Genomic DNA, 24,823 nt, shown 5'->3' on the forward strand with positions numbered 1-24,823 from the left:
TGTTGCTGGGTCGGGTTTGGTTTTGGAATTGGATTGCATTGTTGTGGTATTGCTGTGTATTGTCTTGTTGGATTGATTAATAAAAAAACAAAAAAACAACATTAAAACATTTTTTTTTTAATAATAAAAAATAAATAAAAAAATCGATTTTTTAAAAATGAGAATCGATTCTGAATCGCGATTCGAATTCGAATGGATTTTTTCCCACTCCCCTAGTATAAATACATACTACAGAGTATATACATTGAATTATTTATAATCCGGGGGGTGGAAAGTGGAGGGGGTTGGGCGGGGGGTTAGGTTTGGTTGATATCAGCACTTCAGCGGGGTTCGAACCTGGTACCCTCAAGTTGCCGGCACGGCCACTTTACCAACCGAGCTATACCGCCCCACCATTATCGTTGGAACGATCACGTGAAAATAATATTGCATTATATTACATAGGTGCAACCATACTTGCCAACCTTGAGACCTTCGAATTCTGGAGATTGGGGGGTGGGGGGTGGGGTGGGTGGTTGGTGGTAGCGGGGTGTATATTGTAGCCCGGAAGAGTTAAGGATGCAAGGGATTCTGGGTATTTGTTCTGTTGTGTTTATGTTACGGTGCGGATGTTCTCCCGAAATGTGTTTGTCATTCTTTTTTGGTGTGGGTTCACAGTGTGGTGCATATTTGTAACAGTTTTAAAGTTGTATATACGGCCACCCTCAGTGTGACCTGTATGGCTGTTGATCAAGTATGCCTTGCAGTCATTTTCGCGTGTATGCAGAAGCCGCATACAACATGTGATAGGGATGGCACGCTGTTTGTATGGTGAAAAAGCGGACGCGTCGACAGGTTGTAGAGGACGCTGAAGGCAGTGCCATCACGGCACGCCCTTAAAATTGTTGTCCGGGTGAAAATCGGGAGAATGGTTGCCCCAGGAGATTTTCGGGAGGGGCACTGAAATTTGGGAATCTCCCGGAAAAATCGGGAGGGTTGGCAAGTATGGGCGCAACAAAAGAATGTAAATTCGTTGCATAAACGTATTTAGTGAAGATAAAAACAAAGGAACATAGCACTACCATTAATTGATTAACATTGACCCCGACTTAATCAAGTTGGAAAACTTATTCGGGTGTTACCATTTAGAGGTCAATTGTACGGAATATGTACTGTACTGTACAATCTACTAATAACAATCTCAATCAATCAATAGGACAGCGGAAGTGGGGATTGGACCTGGAACCCTCAAGTTGCTGGCACGGCCATTTTACCAACCGAGCTATACCGCCCCACCGTTGTCGTTGGAACGATCATGTGAAAATAATATCGCATTATATTACGTAGCCGCAACAAGGAAGTGTAAATTCATCGCATAAACGTCTTTAGTGAAGATAAAAATAAAGGAACATGCACTTTACCATGGATTGATTAAACAAGTTGAAAAACGTATTCGGGTGTTACCATGTAGTGGTCAATTGTACGGAATATGTACTGTACTGTGCAATCTACTAATAAAAGTATCTATCAATCAATCAAACTCGCTTTGCGGAAGTCACTTGAGGCGAAAGCGGAAGTGATGGGGAGGTATCCCTCTCGCTGTGCTTGTACTCTTCACACAGCTGCTTCACGTTGCTGCTGCGTAAGATGTTATTTACGATCTACATGCCCGTCACTGGTGGGCACACTATCACCATTTAGCTTTTGGAAAACAAACACTTTGTGTGTATGTGTGTGGGGGGAATAAAAAGAAAGGACGTCCACATATCGGTCGCACGTTAGGGCTGTTGTATGGCGAGAGGGACGCGGCTGAGGGTGTCAGGCTGGCGGGTCTGGCTCTGGACATCAGCGGCAGAGCCCCCGGAGAGGAGCGCGATGTTAGCATGCTAGCTGTGGTCATGCAGCCCTGACTTGTATCCACTTGTTGTCCTGCTCGGATCGCTCATCATGGCGACGAACGGGGGCGACCTCACGACAGGAATGGGGGAAATCATCCAGCTGAACGTGGGAGGGACACGGTAAGACGGGACAGCGGGTGCTATGGTACCGTCCGTGGGGGGTAATTTGAGGCACGGAGCGGTAATGGGAGATGTGCGTGGATGCTCACACAGTCTTTGAAAAGCTGTCACTCTCATTACTACTAATACTGTAATGCTATGTTTTCATATTCTACGTTGAAGGTTCAGCACCTCCAGGCAGACCCTCATGTGGATCCCTGACTCCTTCTTCTCAAGGTAACATTTTGTATATTACAATTTGGAAATAAGATGGGACATTGTGGTCATTTCAGGACAAGCTGCACAGCTCACGGATGACGTCACCACACACACAGAAAATTGTCATCTTTGTCCAGCGACTGCATTATTCATTGAAATGAAGTGTAGAAATGTTCCATTTACTCACGTTTTGAGTTGAGATTAGGGATGTCCGATAATGGCTTTTTTGCCGATATTCCGATATTGCCCAACTCTTAATTACCGATATCAACCGATACCAATATATACAGTCGTGGAATTGACACATTATTATGCCTAATATGGACAACCAGGTATGGGGAAGATAAGGTCATTTTTAAAAAATAAAAAATAAAAAAAATAAGATAAATTAAAAAAATGTTCTTGAATAAAAAAGGAAGTAAAACAATGTAAAAACTAGTAATTAATGAAAATGAGTAAAATTAACTGTTAAAGGTTAGTATTATTAGTGGACCAGCAGCACGCACAATCATGTGTGCTTACGGACTGTATCCCTTGCAGACTGTATTGATATATAATGTAGGAACCAGAATATTAAAGGCCTACTGAAACCCACCACTACCGACCACGCAGTCTGATAGTTTATATATCAATGATGAAATCTTAACATTGCAACACATGCCAATACGGCCGGGTTAGATTAGTAAAGTGCAATTTTAAATTTCCCGCGAAATATCCTGCTGAAAACGTCTCGGTATGATGACGTTTGCGCGTGACGTCACGGATTGTAGCGGACATTTTGGGACACCATTGTGGCCAGCTATTAAGTCGTCTGTGTTCATCGCAAAATTCCACAGTATTCTGGACATCTGTGTTGGTGAATCTTTTGCAATTTGTTTAATGAACAATGGAGATAGCAAAGAAGAAAGCTGTAGGTGGGAAGTGAAGTATTAGCGGCCGGCTGCAGCAACACAAACACGTAGCGGCTACGTCGTAGCCAGTGTTTCATTGTTTACATTCCCGAACAATGACGGTCAAGCTTTACCATTGGCCTGTGGAGAGCTGGGACAACATAGACTCTTAACAGGAGGACTTTGAGTTGGATACGCATGCTTGTGGAGCTGGGACAACAGAGACTCTTACCAGGAGGACTTTGAGTTGGATACGCATGCTTGTGGAGATGGGACAACAGAGACTCTTACCAGGAGGACTTTGAGTTGGATACGCGCTACCGTGAGTACGCAGCTGCGGCTTCCAAACATTTGATCGCTTACCCGTACGTGCGTGCCGCTATGTGCATGTCACGTACGTAACTTTGGGGAAATATATGTGCTGTATGAACTTTGGGGAGGTGAACGGTACTTTGGGCTGTGGGATTGGGTGTGTTGTGCGGGTGTTTGATGTGTATTGGCGGGTTATATGGACGGGAGGGGGGAGGTGTTTGTTATGTGGGATTAATTTGTGGCATATTAAATATAAGCCTGGTTGTGTTGTGGCTAATAGAGTATATATATGTCTTGTGTTTATTTACTGTTTTAGTCATTCCCAGCTGAATATCAGGTCCCACCCGCCTCTCACAGCATCTTCCCTATCTGAATCGCTTCCATTGCCCTCTAGTCCTTCACTCTCACTTTCCTCATCCACAAATCTTTCATCCTCGCTCAAATTAATGGGGAAATCGTTGCTTTCTCGGTCCGAATCGCTCTCGCTGCTTGTGGCCATGATTGTAAACAATGTGCAGATGTGAGGCGCTCCACAACCTGTGACGTCACGCTACTTCCGGTACAGGCAAGGCTTTTTTATCAGCGACCAAAAGTTGCGAACTTTATCGTCGATGTTCTCTACTAAATCCTTTCAGAAAAAATATGGCAATATCGCGAAATTATCAAGTATGACACATAGAATGGATCTCATTTCAGTAGGCCTTTAATAACAGAAAGAAACAACCATTTTGTGTGAATGGGGGAGGTAGGTTTTTTGGGTTGGTGCACTAATTGTAAGTGTATCTTGTGCTTTTTATGTTGATTTAATAAAAAGCAACAACAACAAAAAAACAAAACGATAGCGATAATAAAAAAAAGATACCGATAATTTCCGATATTACATTTTAAAGCATTTATCGGCCGATAATATTGGCAGGCCGATATTATCGGACATCTCTAGTTGGGATGATGCAAAATCTTTTTTATATTCATACATGCAGTGCAAACAGTTAGAGGGGTCCTATTGTGATTTTGTCCATACATTTAAAACACTTCCATGTGGTCTACATCAGTGTTTTTCAACCTTTTTTGAGCCAAGGCGCATTTTTTTCATTGAAAAAATCCGGAGGCACACCACCAGCAGAAATCATTTAAAAAAAAAAAAGGAATTCAGTAGGAAATAAAAAGTCGTCACAATTTAAACCATAACCAAGCATGCATCACTATAGCTCGTGTCTCTAAGTAGGCTTACTGTCACAATCTGTCACATCACGCCGTGACTCTTTTTGAGTTTTTTTGGTGTTTTTCCCGTGTGTATAGTTTTAGTTCTTGTCTTGCGCTCCTATTTTGGTGGCTTTTCCTGTTTTGTTGGTATTTTCCTGTTGCAGTTTCATGTCTTCCTTTGAGCGCTATTCCCCGCACCTGCTTTGTATTAGCAATCAAGACTATCTAAGTTGTTGCTATCTTTTTGTGTGTACATTGTTGATTGTCATGTCATGTTCGGATGTACATTGTGGATGCCGTCTTTGCTCCACAGTAAGTCTTTGCTGTTGTCCAGCATTCTGTTTTTGTTTACTTTGTAGCTAGTTCAGTTTTAGTTTCATTCTGCATAGCCTTCCCTAAGCTTCAATGCCTTTTGTTATTTTTGGTTTAAGCATTAGACACCTTTTTACCTGCACACTGCCTCCTGCTGTTTCCAACATCTACAAAGTAATTAGCTACCGGCTGCCACCTACTGATATGGAAGAGTATTACACGGTTTGCAAAAAATATTTTTAACCCAAAAAGGTGCAATTTCATAATCTCCCACAGCACACCAGACTGTATTTCACGGTACACTAGTGTCCCGCGGCACAGTGGTTGAAAAACACTGGTTTACATAACACAATGATGGTTCTTTAGTCAAACTTTTGCATATATTATCCTTCAAGCCGCTTTCTGCCCGTCTCTTCAGGATGTACCCTTTTGTGGGGGGTCTTATTTACGTGACCGCTGACTTCGACTGCTTCTTCGTACCGTCAGCCATGCTGTAGTTTTTAGCGCTTCCACTTCAAGTCTCCTGACAGATATGTTAGGACTACACGCTACTTTGTATTAAAATATGGCTACAGCTGAGGATGCATGTGCATGTACGAACTAGTCTGCCCCACAACAAGAGGATAGAGGGAAAAAAAGGGAACTTACGGTATTGACTAAAATGTCAGACTACAACAACAAACTCGCGCAAAGCTCTTGGGGTGAAACTTTACCATATATGGCGATACCCGCTGACATCACCACTGGGAAAAAGGCCACAGGTTGTGCAAATTTTTCGACTCGTTTGGAGGAAGTATGAGGAAGACAAGATTGTTTTATAAATTTATCTGCCATGACTTCATGGTTTGATTTCAAGGTTTCAGGATAAATGCATATCCCAAAAACACAAAAACAGGTACCGTATTTTTCGGAGTATAAGTCGCTCCGGAGTATAAATCGCACCGGCCGAAAATGCATAATAAAGAAGGAAAAAAACATATATAAGTCGCACTGGCGTATAAGTCACATTTTTTGGGGAAATTTATTTGATAAAACCCAACACTAAGAATAGACATTTGAAAGGCAATTTAAAATAAATGAAGAATAGTGAACAACAGGCTGAATAAGTGTACGTTATATGACGCATAAATAACCAACTGAGAACGTGCCTGGTATGTTATTGTAACATATTATGGTAAGAGTCATTCAAATAACTATAACATATAGAACATGCTATACGTTTACCAACAATCTGTCACTCCTAATCGCTAAATCCGATGAAATCCTATACGTCTAGTCTCTTATGTGAATGAGCTAAATAATATTATTTGATATTTTACGGTAATGTGTTAATAATTTCACACATAAGTCACTCCTGAGTATAAGTCGCACCCCCGGCCAAACTATGAAAAAAAAACTGCGACTTATAGTCCGAAAAATACGGTACCAATAGGTAAACAATGTTGGTTTTGCATAGTAGGCCCCTTTAATACAGTATAGTTGACGCAGGAGGTGTGTCTCTATACTTATATCCATATTCACTGTCAAGTACACTGTGGAACCTTTTATAATGCAAAGGTGGCAGATGTACTACTAGATACATGCTTCAATAATTCAATTAACTTTATTGTCAAACCAGCAGATGCCACGAAAGTACCCAGATTTAGACCAATGAGTAATACAAGAACAATAGTGTGTAGACAATAATTTAAACAGAATGGGATACAAATAGAGTGGTTAATAAATAGCATTGGTTAATAATATGTAGAATTAAATGAATGGAAAATACAATACATTTTGATGCTGCAGTGCAAAATTGCAAATGTAAAAACAATGACGGCAAACTAAACCAAATAAAAGCTCTGCACTGTTGGGACACGTGTTCAAGTTAAGTGTTCTTCGTGCAAGGATGGGGAGGAGGTGTAGGGTAAGATTGGTATCTATTGCTATGTAGCAATAGATACTGTACCAATCTTGTATTAAATGGTTGTGTGTGTGTTCCAGTCTGCTGAGTGGAAGAATATCCACTCTTCGGGATGAAACTGGAGCTGTAAGTACATTCCGTATTTACTCATCCAAAATAAGAACACATTTTTTTAATAGTGCTTTATCATTTAAAATTTAAAAATAACCATAAAATTGTTAAAATTTAGATCATTCATATATACAAAAAATGTTAAGTTTCTGTGTTCGCCACATGCTGCATTGCGTATCATTTTTAGTCCATGTATTCCATTAACCATGATATCCATCACTCTCTCGTCATCTATCTAGATATTTATTGACAGAGATCCTACAGCTTTTGCACCAATTCTAAATTTCCTCCGAACCAAAGAACTGGACCTGCGGTAAGAAATCCTTCAGGCATTATGCTTCCATGTTGTCATGTCTCGCAGAATGAATCTATTATTTTTTATTATGTGTCTCCACAGTGGCGTCAACATCAGCGTTCTGCGACATGAAGCAGAGTTCTACGGCATAACTCCCATAGGTACGTCTTATACAGGTGCACAACATCTGCCGTGTAATTCAATTTTTAATAAGTGAAGTCATCACTCCCTAAGGAACTGTTATATTGTTTTACTTCCTATTTCATGGTTGGAACTTCCCTTCATTGTCATTGAACTTGAAAAGGAGAGGTTATCTTTGTGATGACGGATTAAGGAGTGTTTACAAAATGCAAACTAAAAAGAACATATATGCAGTTCCATCCATTTTCTTGTCTCAACTAATTGGTTCTGAACTTGACCGCTGTAAATTAATTTACACAAAGTAGGATTCTTATTCATAAATAAAGTATTTTCCCAGTTTGAACATTCTGAATACTATTAGAGCCATTTGGACATAAAATATATTCACACTTGTTACCCAATATAGTAGCCTTGGGTGCTTTCTACTTGCCAATCGCGAGAGGATCTTCCAAGCATCATGGCTATGGCCGTCAAGGAAGCTTCAAGCACAGCCTCTACGTAGAAATATTTTGTCACTTCCTGTGTAATTTTCCCAATTGAAACTGGGTGTCAATGTGCTGTAACCACAACTGTAGGTTGTTCTGCCAAAAGTTGGTCAACTTGATCTTCACGGTAAAGATAGCGCCGGAATTAGCCGTGTTGAATGGTACAAGTCCTGCCATGTTACTGCTGGATATTGCTCACATCAAAGGCACACAAATGTGGAGATGTGTTGTTATTGAAGAGATAGGAGGCCAATATATGTGCATCAACAGTTTTACTCTCCTCCTGGTACTTCAGCACCTCTAAAACCCTCAAATCAAGACTCCAAACATCCCAGAACAAGCTAGTCAGGTTACTTCTAGACCTCCACCCCAGATAGACATCTCACTCCTACCCACTTCTCCAAAGTGGGCTGGCTCAGGGTGGAGAACAGAGTAAAACAACTTGCAATGAGCCTAGTCTATAAAATTCGCTACACCTCCCTGATACCGAAGTACATGTCAAACTACTTCCAGAACATAAATGACCGCCATAACCACAACACCAGGGGGAGCGCCACAAACCACGTCAAACCCAGATTCCGATCTAACAAAGGTCTTAACTCATTCTCCTTCTATGCCACATCAATATGGAATGCACTCCCAACAGGTGTAAAAGAGAGTGCATCCTCCTTCAAAACCGCACTAAAAGAACACCTCCAGGCAGCTACAACCCTAGACTAACCCCCTCCCCCCACCACATCCCACCTCCCCGGATTGTAAATAATCAAATGTATATACTTGTTCTTATGCTTTCTGAGCTCACCATGTTCACTGCTCGCTGTACATATCCTACGAAGTGAGACCTACACTGTTACAATGTCCATTTCTCAGATGACTGCAATATGCTGATAGCAACCTAACCTACGCCCCCCCACATCCCACCCCCCTGATTGTAAATAATTCAATGTATATACTCTGATGATTAACTTGTATGATGACTGTATTATGCTGATGGTATATATTTGTACTATGAATTGATTAACGTGGATCCCGACTTAAACAAGTTGAAAAACTTATTTGGGTGTTACCATTTAGTGGTCAATTGTACGGAATATGTACTGTGCTGTGCAATCTACTAATAAAAGTTTCAATCAATCAATCCACTTCACATAAAAACAGGCACATAAACAATGGCTCCATTGCCATGGAAACTGAAGTTTCCTCATGGTTAAAATCTCTCTGTATACAGTCGTCCCTCGCTACATTGCGCTTCAAATATTGCGGTTTCAATACATTGCAGTTGTTTAGTTTTTTTTGTCAATCAATAACAGCTTTGGCTTGAGCAATGTGGAATGACAACACAGGAAATGCAATGCTAACAACATACATAACATATGCTGGCTAATGGGCGTAGCTACGACTGTCAAGTTCACCAACTTTAAATTACCCAGGATGCAACAAAGTGTTTTAGTGGCCGGGTAACGGCCATCGCAATGGCATTTGGAGGATACCCCGGGCGATTGGTGAATACTGTAATCTACAGCACAATGCACTCAAGTCTACCACATTGGGTGAAACAAGTGTCAAGGTGTTATTTTGTCAGTTTTCCTTCCTCCCACGCAGGGCCGGCCCGTGGCATAGGCCGTATAGGCGAATGCTAAGGGCGCCGTCCATCAGGGGGCGCCACGCCAGTGCCACAAATGTTGGAGGAAAAAAATAAAAAAGTTGGTACTATTATTTCTAAATACATAAAATAATCCCACGTTAATTAAAATGCAAAGTAAAGCCTATTTAATAGAAATATTATTTGTTACAACATTACCCCCCCCCCCCCACCCCCCGCACGGTGCGCCCCCTCCCTTCCTGTATCATGACTCTTTTTGGATGTCACCACATAAAAAAATCAACACAAGATGTCAAAACGGCCAAAACTGTCAGGTGCCCAGGGAAGAAAAAATAGAAAAGAAGAGGAGGAGAAACGAGAAAAAGACAGAGGTAGCAGGTAGGTAACGTTAGCCTACATGAAATTATTTGTCTGTTACAGAATGTGATTGTAACCTTTAGCATTAAGCTAATGTTACATGATTCGGCAATTCCTAATCAATAAATAGCTAGTTCTATTTTAACGTCGGGTTAATATTGTGGAGGGGGCTAAATTGTTATGGAAAATAATAATGTAACATTAGGTAATTACAGTACTCCCTGGTGTACAGTAATTTGTAAGTCATTCTAGTTAATGCAATATTAAAAAGCACAAATAGAGAACTCTGTTGGATCCCCTTTTTTTGTAATATAGTTGTTAAAGTCATACTGGTTTGATATCTTGTTTTGTGCAGTGCCTTATTTATATTGTATTTTTAATTTATTTTATGCAACTTGTTGACACGTTTTATTTTGTGTTTATGTATGTAAAAAATACTGTATTTCATATATTCATTTTTTATTTTTTGTATTCATTTATTTATCCATAGTTTTTTTTAATCTTGTTAACAATTCTGATTGTTAATTTGCTTTCTTTAAGTAAAAAAAAGGTAAAAGACAAAGCTATTCGGTTTCTTGTGAGTATATACACTTCACTGCCGATGTGGGAGGGCGCCACCTAAAATCTTGCCTAGGGCGCCAGATTGGTTAGGGCCGGGCCTGCTCCCACGCAACAGAGTGTTATTTTACACAACCCAAAATCAGTGAAGTTGCCACGTTGTGTAAATCGTAAATAAAAACAGAACTCAATGATTTGCAAATTCTTTTCAACCTATATTCAATTAAATACACTGCAAAGACAAGACACTTAACGTTCAAACTGGTAAACTTTGGTATTATTTGCAAATATTAGCTAATTTGGAATTTGATGGCTGCAACATGTTTCAAAAAAGCTGGCACAAGTGGCAAAAAAGACTGAGAAAGTTGAGAAATGCTCATCAAACACTTATTTGGAACATCCCACAGGTGAGCAGGCTAATTGGGAACAGGTGGGTGCCATGATTGGGTATAAAAGCAGCTTCCATGAAATGCTGAGTCATTCACAAACAAGGATGGGGCGAGGGTCACCACTTTGTGAACAAATGCGTCAGCAAACTGTCGAACAGTTCAAGAACAACATTTCCCAACGAGCTATTGCAAGGAATTTAGGGATTTCATCATCTACGGTCTGTAATATGATCAAAGGGTTCAGAGAATCTGGAAAAATCACTGCACGTAAGTGGCAAGGCCGAAAACCAACATTGAATTCCCGTGACCTTCGATCCCTCAGGCGGTACTGCATCAAGAAACAACATCAGTAAAGGATATCACCACATTGGCCTCTGCTGGTGGGGGCCAAGTAGTGCATTCAAATCCACGCAATTGACATCATTCTCAAATGAATGCCTAATGTTATTATATTGTATATTAAATGTTTGTGTGTAGTGCGGCGCCTTCTGCTGTGCGAAGAACTGGACCGCTCGTCATGTGGTAGCGTTCTCTTCCATGGTTACCTTCCACCGCCAGGTAAGGAAACAGGCTTTGTGAGAATATGAGCAACAGCGTAACTTCTCTGTATTACTCCATCAGTCATCCCTGGTCGTAAGTCAAGCTCCGCCCAGTCCTGTGACGAGCGCTCAGGCCCCAGTGGAGCGGAAGGGTTACCCCACGGTGGTCCCTCTTCAACCCCTCCAATCCCTGGCTCACCTGGATTAGATGACACACACAAACTCGGTAGGTGACCTGAAAAGGGGGGAAGTAGTGCAATGGTGATGTGAGCTTTCACGTTGGCGCCTTCCTCTTAAGGACCTGACCCTCGCAAGGTGCTCATTGTAGCAGGACACCACAACTGGATTGTAGCGGCGTACGCACACTTTGTCATCTGCTACAGGTGCTTGTGACGTGACAACACAAAAAAAAAGACACAATTAAAGATGTCAAACGCTGATGAAACGTTTACGACAGGATAAAGGAATCTACTGGATGGCAGCAAGTGTTCTCCTCTCCTTACCTTGACCGGACCATTGAACGCATAGCGCTCAACGCCAAGGTGGTAGGTGGGCCGCACGGAGACAAGGACAAGATGGTGGCAGCTGCCTCAGAAAGCAGCATCATCCTGTGGAGCATCCACGATGGAGGCAGCGGCAATGAGATAGGTAGATGATGGTCTACAGTAAAAGCTGCAATGAAAATAGACATATTGTGGATCACTTATTTTTCTCACCAGGTGTGTTTAGCCTCGGTGTGCCTGTGGATGATCTCTTCTTCATTGGAAACCAGCTGGTGGCTACCAGTCACACGGGGAAGGTTGGAGTGTGGAACGCTGTCACGCAGCACTGGCAGGTATTGTGTATGGGGGGTCCAATTGGGACAAAATTCATTAAACTAATACATCTTTGAATAATTGTGTCATTCATCAATTATAATTGGAATTCAATATTTAATTGTGTCAATTGACTTAATTAAATTTAATTATTTCATGATTTATTTAATTATTTCATGATTTAATAATTTCACAATTTAATATATTACTGATTTCATTATTCCATGATTTATTTAAAGGAGCCATTTGTAATAATGTGGCCAGAAATGGTACTGTAATCACGGTCAAAATTGTGTAGCCCCCTGACCCCTGACCCCTCTCCCTGACTGATCGACTGGGTTACTCCAAGGAACTTCAAACTTCCACTGCCTCTTACTAGGAGTTGAGGTGTTGGGACCATAATAGCTGAATAGACAAGCGTTTTGGCAATAAGAAATCTCTAAACAACACATTTTACACAGAAATTGGGCTTTTTTCAGGAAGAAGTACGTGCGTACAATATCACAACAAATGGCAATTATATGGTTATTGTCAGTACTATCACAAAACAAAGACTTAAACAAACTACAACCAACGCTAGCGATGGTTATACTGGTGAAAATAAGTAGAACATGCTTAGCAACCTAATGTACGCCCAAAACTAAAGGGAAGACATTTTACCAAGGTATGCCTATAGGTTACACGAATGAGGAATTATTTTATCATGTGATTTGGCTATCTCCATACGTTTCACATTGCCATGATGACAGCCGTGCTAATGTTGGAACCCATTTCTTCAGCGTATCAGCATATTAAGAACGAAATAGGCACTGACACTACCCATATTCGCATAGGTTTTATTTGTCGAAAATATATTTTGCCCAGTCAGTTCGAATACACATCGACATACAGGCTAACAGGCATATATTTCCCCCGTTAGCCTATATGTCGACATGTCATTGACCGGGCTACATGCTATGCACCGTCACACTAAGCATTCGTTGCATGAACATACTAGCTTTGTTAGACAAGATCATAGACTGTATTGGAAAATATTGTTTACATACGAAATGTCCATTTCCATTTATTACAAGTAATAAGAAAACATAAGGGCCTGACTTACCTATCAAGGAGCAAATTAGCAAGTTTGGCGTCAGATGAAAAAATCTTCTCCGCCTTCAATCATCTCCATCTGTCAAAGGCATCCCCGATACTTCTTTTGTTGGCTGGCTTTGTCATGAATAAGCTGAGAATCGTAACGACGCCTTTTAGATTTACCAAGGTCTGACATGTTTAGTAACTTTACCAGTGGCAGTAGCTAGACAAAGATGGCGGTGCGTAACTGGCAACCTGGATTTAACACACTCACGGACTTTCTAATTGGTCAAACGGTAAAGGGCGGGACATCGAAATGAAAACAATTACAAGATTTCGGGGCTGTAAATCTAATTTTGAAATGAGCATATCCCGGCTGAACTACTGGTATCAGTTATAGAGGTATTCGAAAATAACATGATTTATTTATGCCTTTTTTACATATAAGGGCCATTTAATGACTTGACATAAAATTATTACATATGGCTTCTTTAATCACTGGCAAGATGTATTTATTTAAGGGTTGTCAAATTATTATTTTTTTAAATCTGATTAATCATGATAAATCACAGGTTATTACTCGCTTGCATAATTGAAATTATCTTAAAAAAAGACCCCAATATTTGTATACAAATGCAATTCATTTGTCAGAATGTCATCCAGGAACGTTTTTAAATGTTTTATTTGAATGCATGGCATTTATTTGCACAAAACCTGGTAACAGTTTTATCTAAAGTTCTTTCAGGCTGTATTTTGGAGTGAAATTTGCCAGTCAGCACACCAGTCAGTCTCTTCACTCATTCTTGTACTGACGAATTCATTGACATAATCACTGACCATATAGCGGTTAAGGTATAAGAGCTTGTAGGGTCAAAATAAATTGTCTGATTAATCTAAGTGTGCACATGATTGATGCAATATTTTTTTGTAATTAATTACATCAGTTAACATGTTAATTTTGACAGCCCTATTGTATTTAATTTTTCCCATCTGGACCTTGTTAGCGCTTCATTAATGTAGTTTATCTGTCAAACTTAATAATTTTTGACCATATAGGTCAAAATTAAATAAATATATACTTAAAAGTGTCAGTTAATTAAATGATTAAATACATTAAATGAAATGTTACATTAAATTAATGACACATTTAATAACCCATGTACTGTATGTATTTAATTCTTAATAATGACACATGTAAGTAATTATTTAAAGATGTGTGTATTTATTTAATTCTGTCCAATTGGGCCCTGCATTTTTGTGTGCACTTTTAATGATTGTATGGGTTCACATGGTATGTTTTTGTTCAGGTTCAAGATGTTGTTCCCATCACCAGCTGCGACACAGCAGGATCCTTCCTCTTACTGGGCTGCAACAATGGCTCCATCTACTACATAGGTACTCACACTACTTACTGTCTTACACAATGCACTGTACTACACCCTCTTTTGTTTCTTCTTCTTGTCAGACATGCAGAAGTTTCCACTGAGGATGAAAGATAACGACCTTCTGGTGACGGAGTTATATCATGACCCCTCCAACGACGCCATCACCGCGCTGTCTGTCTACCTCACACCCAAAACCAGTCAGTAATAAATATGATTCTGATGAAGAATCAATAATAAGCAATTCAGAATAAGAGTGTGGCTGTTGAAAAAGTAAACAGTGTACCTAAAAATGCAATTACCTGAATAAACACTTTATGTGCAAAGTTAAAAAAAAAAAAGTGCATGAGGGTGATAAGAGCTAATGCAGCATAGTCACAGCAATGTACATTAATAGGATACATGTACAATGGAATTTAAAATGTTCCATAGCAGAAAAAAGATGGAAGTGCAATAACAGGAGACGTGTAAAAACATTTTTACCCAAACAATCATTGACATCTATGAATAGGGCTACAATTAAAATGGGTTATACTTGTATAACGCTTTTCTACCTTAAAGGTACTCAAAGCGCTTTGACACTAATTCCACATTCACCCATTCACACACTGATGGCGGGAGCTGCCATCCAAGGCCCTAACCACGACCCATCAGGAGCAAGGGTGAAGTGTCTTGCTCAAGGGCACAACAGACATGACAAGGTTGGTAGAAGGTGGGGATTGAACCAGGAACCCTCAGGTTGCTGGCACGGCCACTCTCCCAACCGCGACACGCCGTCCCCCAATTAACGATTAATCTTTTTGATTAGTGGACTAGTCAAACGATTTTTGTCCATGATCTTCTGTAGACGTGTTGAGGTTGAGTCCGCAGCATGATTTTAACTCCCGTTTAAAAAATATATATATATTACAGTTAATTAAGAAATTTAACAAAATACACATACATTACTGAGAAACACATTGTTATACTTTATTACACAAAGTATATAACCACAGTGAAAAATAAGTCATCAGACTTAAAGGGATTTAAATGTCCTGTAAACATGACATTCAGTGCAAAACATATTTTTATCCAGTACTGTTGAGGTTGTATGATGGGTCAAATGCAGAGGATCATTTCACCACATCTAGTCTGTGTCTGACAATCATTGGTACTTTAACTTTTTAACTTTATATAGTTGCAATTGTGTACCTAAAATAATAACAGTGTAAACATTAACATTCTTGGCGGTCTATAATTGAAAATTCTATTGAGCACCTGGTTGAAAGTAACAAATCCATGATCGATTAATTTTTATAATCGGCTTTGTCTATTATGTCGACTAATTGTTGCAGAGCTATCTATTAACAATTTAGAGTCCATTAGCCTAACATACTGGACATGTTTTTGGAATGTAAGAGGAAGCCGTAGTACTCCGAGAAAACCTAAGCTTGATGGGGAGAATACGCAAACTACACTGTGATGCCCAAATTGAGATTGAAACCCTCAATCTCCTGAATGTGAGGCAAACAGTGGTGCCCGAGTAACTGTCCGCTGCCAGAGGAAATACACGATGATGGCACAAGAACGGATTAAATGTTCAATTACATGCATACTTGCCAACCTCGAGACCTCCGAATTCGGGAGATGGGGGGGTCGTTGGGGGGGTGTATATTGTAGCCCGGAAGAGTTAGGGCTGCAAAGGATTCTGGGTATTTGTTCTGTTGTGTTACGGTGCGGATGTTCTCCCGAAATGTGTTTGTCATTCTTGTTTGGTGTGGGTTCACAGTGTGGCGCATATTTGTAACAGTGTTAAATTTGTTTATACGGCCACCCTCAGTGTGACCTGTATGGCTGTTGATCAAGTATGTCTTACAGTCACTTATGTGTGTCTGTAGAAGCCGCATACAACATGTGACTGGGCCGACACGCTGTTTGTATCGAGAAAAAGCGGACACGACGACAGGTTGTAGAGGACGCTAAGGGCAGTGCCATCATGGCACGCCCTCAATATTGTTGTCCGGGAGAATGGTTGCACCAGAGATTTTCGGGAGGGGCACTGAAATTCGGGAGTTTCCCAGAAAAATCGGGAGGGTTGGCAAGTATGATTACATGGGAAATGTTTAAAGAAATATTCAATGACAGGGAAGCTCAGATGTGGTTAAAAATGTGCAATGACAAGGCAAACATGTAGTAAAAGATGCACATTTACTCTGAGAAAATGTGCAAAAGATGTAAGAATGAGGAGAAATGTGCAAAGACATGACATGTGCAATGGTAAACAAATGTGCGACAACAGAAGAAATATGCAGAAATGTGGAAACATGCAAAAACAGCAACATGTAGGAATGTTAGGGTAAATTTCCAAAGATAAAAATGTGCGCTGACATTGCAAATGTAACCAACATGGTCCAGCACCTGTGTACAATATTCAAGGACATGTGCAAAAATGTAAGAATGAGAAGAAATGTGCAAAAACAAGACCTTTGCAGTGAGATAATAAATGCTGAATGAAGAAAAGTAACAGAATAAGAAAGCAGACATTAATATGTCGCCTGGTTCTGTCAGGTGTGAGTGGCAACTGGATCGAGATTGCTTACGGGACAAGCAGTGGTGCAGTGAGAGTCATCGTGCAGCACCCAGAGACCGTTGGCTCGGGTCCTCAGCTCTTCCAGACGTTCACCGTGCACAGGAGCCCTGTGACCAAGATCATGCTGTCTGAAAAACACTTGGTCTCAGGTGAGAGGCCGTGATGGAAGTTTTAGATTAGAACACAATTTCTGATCAGGCATTTAAGGAATTACAAACCTCATTCTGTGCTGGTGTCAGTGTGTGCTGATAACAACCACGTCAGGACTTGGACGGTGACACGCTTCCGAGGGATGATCTCCACCCAGCCGGGGTCCACACCTTTGGCCTCCTTCAAAATACTCTCCTTGGAGGAAACCGAGAGCCATGGCAGCTATTGCTCAGGAAATGATATCGGTGAGAGATTATTGATTATTATCAATATTTTTTCTCTGGTGTCTTTCTCAGTTCTGATGATTGTTCCCTCAGGTCCATTTGGAGAGAGAGATGATCAACAGGTGTTCATCCAGAAGGTCATCCCGGTTACCAACAAACTCTTTGTCAGGCTCTCATCCACAGGGAGAAGGTATATCAGTCAAGTAAAAATGTTCAGTGGAGGTTTTCCCTCTATGAGCTTTTGTTGTTTTATAATGTAGAATCTGTGAAGTCCAATCTGTGGATGGGACCACCATCTCTTGCTTTATGGTTCGGGAGTGCGAAGGTTCCAGTCGGATGGGATCCAGACCACGTCGCTATCTGTTTACTGGCCACAGCAATGGTAGCATCCAGCTGTGGGACCTGACCACCGCAATGGACACTGCCAATAAGGGAGAGGAGAAGAAGAAAGAAGGTGAAGGATGGATAAGTGAATATTACATACAAACCCTGTTTCCATATGAGTTGGGAAATTGTGTTAGATGTAAATATAAACGGAATACAATGATTTGCAAATCCTTTTCAACCCAAATTCAATTGAATGCACTACAAAGACAAGATATTTGATGTTCAAACTCATAAACTTTATTTATTTTTTTGCAAATAATAATTAACTTAGAATTTCATGGCTGCAACACATGCCAAAGTAGTTGGGAAAGGGCATGTTCACCACTGTGTTACATGGCCTTTCCTTTTAACAACACTCAGTAAACGTTTGGGAACTGAGGAGACACATTTTTTAAGCTTCTCAGGTGGAATTCTTTCCCATTCTTGCTTGATGTACAGCTTAAGTTGTTCAACAGTCCGGGGGTCTCCGTTGTGGTATTTTAGGCTTCATAATGCGCCACACATTTTCAATAGGAGACAGGTCTGGAGTACAGGAAGACCAGTCTAGTACCCGCACTCTTTTACTATGAAGCCACGTTGATGTAGCACGTGGCTTGGCATTGTCTTACTGAAATAAGCAGGGGCGTCCATGGTAACGTTGCTTGGATGGCAACATATGTTGCTTCAAAAGCTGTATGTACCTTTCAGCATTAATGGCGCCTTCAGAGATGTGTAAGTTACCCATGTCTTGGGCACTAATACACCCCCATACCATCACAGATGCTGGCTTTTCAACTTTGCGCCTATAACAATCCGGATGGTTCTCTTCCTCTTTGGTCCGGAGGACACGACGTCCACAGTTTCCAAAACAATTTGAAATTTGGACTCGTCAGACAACAGAACACTTTTCCACTTTGTATCAGTCCATCTTAGATGAGCTCAGGCCCAGCGAAGCCGACGGCGTTTTTGGGTGTTGTTGATAAACGGTTTTCGCCTTGCATAGGAGAGTTTTAACTTGCACTTACAGATGTAGCGACCAACTGTAGTTACTGACAGTGGGTTTCTGAAGTGTTCCTGAGCCCATTTGGTGATATCCTTTACACACGCTTGAGGGATCGAAGGTCACGGGCTTAGCTGCTTACGTGCAGTGATTTCTCCAGATTCTCTGAACCCTTTGATGATATTACGGAGCGTAGATGGTGAAATCCCTAAATTCCTTGCAATAGCTGGTTGAGAAAGATTTTTCTTAAACTGTTCAACAATTTGCTCACGCATTTGTTGACAAAGTGGTGACCCTCGCCCCATCCTTGTTTGTGAATGACTGAGCATTTCATGGAATCTACTTTTATACCCAATCATGGCACCCACCTGTTCCCAATTTGCCTGTTCACCTGTGGGATGTTCCAAATAAGTGTTTGATGAGCACTCCTCAACTTTATCAGTATTTATTGCCACCTTTCCCAACTTCTTTGTCACGTGTTGCTGGCATCAAATTCTAAAGTTAATGATTATTTGCAAAAAAAAAAAAATGTTTATCAGTTTGAACATCAAATATGTTGTCTTTGTAGCATATTCAACTGAATATGGGTTGAAAATGATTTGCAAATCATTGTATTCCGTTTATATTTACATCTAACACAATTTCCCAACTCATATGGAAACGGGTTTGTAATAGTTCATACACTCTGCACGTTCTCAAGCTGCCCGTGTTGTTTAGATGTTGGTGGACCCACAGAAGAAGAACTGTTGCAGCTGTTGGACCAGTGTGATCTAAGCACCTCCCGCTGTGCTACACCTAATATTAGCCCCGCCCCTTCTGTGCTGCACCACCCACGCCTCAGAGAATCTTGCTCAAGGTAGGAGAGCACAAATAACCTCCGTTGTAGATTCACCATCTTGTGTGTCCTCCAGTCTGCAGTTGCAGACCCAGGAAGTCGTCACAGAGAACCAGGCCACCTACGGAGCTGTGCGGCCCTACAGAGAGAGCCCCCTGCTGGCCCGCGCTAGACGAACAGAGTCCTTCCACAGCAACCGGTGAGAAACTTTTGTCTTCTTATTTAAAAGTTTTGTTTCATCAATATATACATCCATCTATTTTCTACTGTTTGTTCCTCTCTTGGTAGCAGGGGTGGCTGGAGCCTCTTTTCCAGAGAAAAATAGGTTTATTTGAGGTGTGGCGTTTGATTCAAACGAATGACGTAGTCCGTGATAAATATGGGTGGGACATTCATTAAAGGGGAGGAAATACTTGAATTGATTTAACTCCCATGTAGTAAAATGCATTTTAAGAGCATAAACTTGATGACAAAAACTATTTAAGTAACACAATCAATTTGAATAGATTATATGGATATTACAACAGTGTTATGCATTATCTGATCATTTTCATTTATTTATAACATTTTGTCATTGTTTTTATTACGTTTTACACTTTGCTGTGTGTAAAATCTGCACTGCAACTGAACTGTGGAAATTCCCCATAGTGGGATGAATGAAAGTCTACTCTACAATTTAAAAATTGTGACTAATTGACTGCAACATTTGCAAAACTACCCTACTTTTTTTTACCAGTACACATAAAATAAAATATAATTACCTCCTTCCCTGTGAATAATTCTGCAACTAGACTGTTTGTATTGTCTTTAAAGATGTTTGCCTTTCATCCAAGTAGGGTTCATTAGTTCATGCTCACAGACATGGATAGGGCAGCTCTAGCCTGAGAGGATGGTGCAGGATTCAAAGTAGTGGTGCCCAGACACGAATGGTTCCGCTCTATTGTGGTTCAAAACGACAGTTGTTAAGTTATCTTAACATCTTACTCTGAATATTCTTGCAACTGGACTGTCTTTGAAGACGTTTGCCTCTCATCTGAGTAGGGTTCACCACTTCATGCTCACAGACTTAGATAGGACCGGTCTAGACTGAGAGGATAGTGCAGGATCTAAAGGATGTTTTTGTTCTATTGTGGTTCAAAATGACAGTTATATTAACATCTCATCTTGCACCATCCTCTCAGACTAAAGCTGTCCTTTCTAAAGGCTTAAATATGCTCTCGCATCACAGCTTTTGTGATTGACTCCTCCCCATCCAGCAAGCCAAAAAAATCTTGCTTCATGTCAGCGAACCGCAGAAATGTGATTGGTCGGCTTTTTTATCACATCATTTACGGGTTTTCCTTCTTGTTCGTCCATCGTTTCACCTCGACTCGTTAGGGGCTCGCACAGCCCACCTTCGCCAATGTCTCCTCCGGTTTTAGAGCAAAATGTACAATAAAAGTGACCCTTGTTTCAAAATGATTAGTTCCAGCTCAACCTTGTGGATGTCGCTTCAGTTGCCGTTGTTTACTTCAACTACTTCACACAGAAAGCTAATAGCAAGTCAACAATAGTTGTTGGTGCTCATTCAGGAAGAGCTCTTAACGAATTAGATGCCGTTAGAGCATATTTCAGCCTTAAATCTGCGAGCACAAACTGATTAAGCCTGCTGGGATTAGAGGCGAATCGTCTTCTAAATCAACCTGAACAGTCCATTTGCGATCGATTGAATGCACTCAGAAGTTACCTCCTTGTTTCTCCACAGAGACTTCCAGAACTTCAGCTTCAGTCGAGGTGTCCAAGACAGCACCGATCAGACCACCAGTCAGCCCACTGACACCCGCCGCTCCCTCTGTGACTTTGGGCCAGAGGAGAGCGAGAGGCGGCTGTCGGCCATGGAGTTCTGGAGCTGCCGCAGTGCCAATGCCAACATCGGAGCTTCGACCACTTCCGTCAGGACCAAGGGAGATGGCGGGAGTCAGGAATCTCCACGGCAACCCCCTGATAGCCCCATTTCAGGAGCAGGTGATGCCAGGCGTAAGGTGCAACTGCAGTCTGAGGAGGGTGACGTGGGAGATGGGATCAAGGCGGAGGGAAGTGCAAAAAAGAGGGGAGTGCTCGATGTTGGCTTTCTAGGGAGGAAGAGGGCGCCACCGGTGCCCCTTCTGTCCTCTGGCTCTGAAGGTGGAGGCAGCGACTCCTCGACTAACGCTTCTCCATCACCAACCAAACTGGCGTCCTCCACCTCGCCACGACACAGGAAGTTGGACATAGAGTCATCCAGTCAGGACAGCAGCCTCTGATCGAGTCCACCAACATTCCAAAGACTGAATGTGAGTCCGTCTCTGTGTCTGTCCCGTCCTGAAACTCATCTGTTCCTATGTTACAAGCAACACTTACATCACAGAAGCTAAAGCTTGTTGTGCTGGCTCAAATGGTACAAAAACATTCCCGTTAAAGTGAACTAAACGTATGCGTAATAGACGCATAGCTTTTTTTTCTTCTTTATAACACATGACAGTCTCACGAGTGTGTCGGTTATGCAAGATGCACATCAACAATGCATACACAAAGAAGACAAGATGGTCACATTGCAGCAAGATACGAAAGTAAGCTTGTTGATAACGTTTCACTCTCTTGCTTTATTGCCATGAGAAGCACTGAATTTCAGTCCAAAGCATGCATTATGAAAAAATGCAACCGGATGAAAATTATTCTGAAAATGTTTTTAAAATATTAAAACAGGAGAAAATATGACAAACAAGTTGATGGAACACTTTGGGAACAAGTTAAACTCCTTTTAGCATGAGTGAAAATGTTTCTTTAATATACTAATCTAGTATACATCCATTATTTTCCACTTTGTTTTATAAAATGTTATTAGCACTTATTTGTTCACAGTGGTGCCTCTGCCTGTGCAAGATTACTACGCAAATTATTATTTATTTTTGTACAGTTTCTCAATGATCCTACACTCTTATCACTTTATCTTTTTGGTGTGTGTGTGTGCCTTATTCAATGTGTTTATCACACTATTGGTGTGCTTTAAAAAGAAATGAAGGCATTACATGACAAACTGACACCAGGCTAAGTGATCAATTGGATGTTGTAAATAGTAGATTATAACTGGAACGTGTAGTTTGTGCAAGTGTTCAAAGAGAATATTCTTCTTTAGCCGCACACGGTACTTTACATAAATTGCTAAAAAACAACAAAACAGACCATGACAAGAAATAAAACTACATGAAGACGTCTTGTGCAACTTTCTTGTCGTGCATTTAGTAGTTTTTTTGTGTCTGAAAAAGATGTTCACACACTAACTGGATAGAAATGAAAATATTCCAATGATGGATTCATATCTATGATGTTTTGTTGTCATTTGTGTATTGTTGCTAATCATACATATACTGTATTATATATACTATTGGACCTGACTTCATTTGCACTATATAAGACTCATTTTATTTTATATAGAATATACAAATATATCAATGTATTATGTTGTGTTTACATGCTAGTGAGCATGTCTACCTATATTATTTTTTTTGTTTTATGCTTGAAATGTTTTATTAGGATAAGATTGATAGCAGCGTTACCTAAAACTTGTTCAAACTGAACACTCCAATAAACACTACAGTAATTAAGTAAAACAAGTAGTTTGGTCATTTTGTTTAAAGATGTGTTCAAAGTAATTGGGATTGTTTGCCAAATTTTCTATATGTGAGGAAGAACTTTTTATAAATGTATGAAATCATTCTTGACTCAACAGCACTGCTTAGGTGAAAGGTCAAATTAACTTCTTTTCAGTGGACATATTGCACACAACTATATTTATCTTATACAGTGTAAAATAAATGATATTTAAAAACATAATATTGAATCAATTGTATTTCTAAATGTATTTTTTTAGAAAAAAAGTTTTCTAAGCTATAAAAAACAGGAACCTTACTGATTTTAATATATAGATAAATATTAAATAATTCTAATAAAATAACAAAATATGAAAAATAGAAAATATAGTAAACTAAAAAGTATAATTCCAAGCAATAGACCTATGGGTTAAAATACTTTAACACCATAAACAATTTTTTAAATGCCTTTTATAGGCAACTTGTAACCAGTTATTTATAATAACAAGCAAGAACCTACAGTAATCGATTTCAAAAGCTATCTGAAAAAGCTATGTGATTTTAATACTATTTTGCTTTGTTAGTGTTCTCCGCACACATTTTTTAGTAGGAACTTTGTTGATTGCTTTAAAGGCTGCCTGAAACATTTCAGAAATCAAAGGTAAATTTGATGGAGTTGTTTGTCAACACTTATGAAAACAAGACGATCAACAAATCTTCAGCTGTGTGTATGAATCAAAAGTGATTGTAAATGACTTCTGATGGGCGATGCTTAAAGTAGTTGGGATCGAAGGTTCTACACTTTGGAGTGCAATTGGAAATTAGGCAAATAAATGTTTGTTAAAAATAAAAAAATAAAAGGTCAGTGTTCACATGAAATTGTGTGTGGCTGCAGACTCGCCAGAGTGAACATATTCATTGTGTTGTGTGTGCGCACCTTCATTTCACTAACCTCCTCATTCAGACAGTCTCCTCTTTGAGACGGCGCGTGTCGTCACTATGATTTATGACTTTAATAAAAGTGTGTGTGTGTATCTCAGGGCCACACTGTCCTTTACAATCACTCTGCACACTCTCATTTCACCACCTCTCCTTCCTCCCTCGATGGCTGACACTAGCTGTGAACATGCCACTGAATGTTTCTCTCTCTCGGCGTGCGTGCGCGTGTGACCTTGAGCGAGGCCGCCATCATTCTCTCTGCCACTTTTTTTCATCTTTAACTTGTCTTGATGCTCCCTGAAGGGACACGGGCACAAAAAATAAATTAGCGCTATGTCTTATTGTATGGTGAGACTCTGGCCCCCTCTGTGTGCATGTGCGGTACACGTACGCGTGTGTGCACGTGTGACCTAAGCCAGCGTTGGGCTAACTCGGCAGAAAAAAACTTCAAATTGCCAAAAAGTCCCAAGTTTGTAAGGTAGAGGATGTGCATTTTGGTTAAATATTAAAGTGTATTAAATCAAAATTAAAACAAAACCCAAGAAGTTAAACATTTAACCAGTTTTCT

The 24,823-nt window shown here is 40.3% G+C and overlaps 2 protein-coding genes and 1 long non-coding RNA gene across 3 annotated transcripts in view; 1 reads left to right on the forward strand and 2 right to left on the reverse strand.

Moving 5' to 3' along the window:
- The first annotated feature begins 1,591 nt into the window (after positions 1–1,591).
- kctd3 (potassium channel tetramerization domain containing 3) lies at positions 1,592–24,139 on the forward strand. Its single transcript, XM_062025698.1, has 19 exons — positions 1,592–1,997; positions 2,160–2,213; positions 6,896–6,941; positions 7,166–7,239; positions 7,324–7,382; positions 11,232–11,312; positions 11,376–11,519; positions 11,592–11,676; positions 11,751–11,941; positions 12,013–12,128; positions 14,490–14,577; positions 14,648–14,764; positions 17,112–17,282; positions 17,373–17,528; positions 17,601–17,697; positions 17,768–17,961; positions 19,591–19,729; positions 19,785–19,907; positions 21,453–24,139. Exons 1-19 carry the CDS (start codon positions 1,927–1,929, stop codon positions 21,988–21,990), a joined length of 2,544 nt encoding a protein of 847 aa, XP_061881682.1. The 5' UTR covers positions 1,592–1,926; the 3' UTR covers positions 21,991–24,139.
- On the reverse strand, positions 16,644–20,567 carry LOC133632914 (uncharacterized). Its single transcript, XR_009821731.1, has 3 exons — positions 20,470–20,567; positions 17,352–17,928; positions 16,644–17,240 (listed from the first exon to the last, which is right to left on the reverse strand). It is a non-coding gene; the product is annotated as an uncharacterized LOC133632914 (long non-coding RNA).
- ush2a (Usher syndrome 2A (autosomal recessive, mild)) overlaps positions 23,733–24,823 on the reverse strand; it is a 395,330-nt gene continuing 394,239 nt past the window's right edge. The window contains exon 95 of the mRNA XM_062025662.1: positions 23,733–24,552. The gene's annotated coding sequence lies outside the window, so the exon portion shown is untranslated. The remainder of the gene's footprint in view (positions 24,553–24,823) is intronic.

Source organism: Entelurus aequoreus, linkage group LG02, assembly GCF_033978785.1.
Source record: "Entelurus aequoreus isolate RoL-2023_Sb linkage group LG02, RoL_Eaeq_v1.1, whole genome shotgun sequence".
Classification (NCBI taxonomy): Eukaryota; Metazoa; Chordata; class Actinopteri; order Syngnathiformes; family Syngnathidae; genus Entelurus; species Entelurus aequoreus.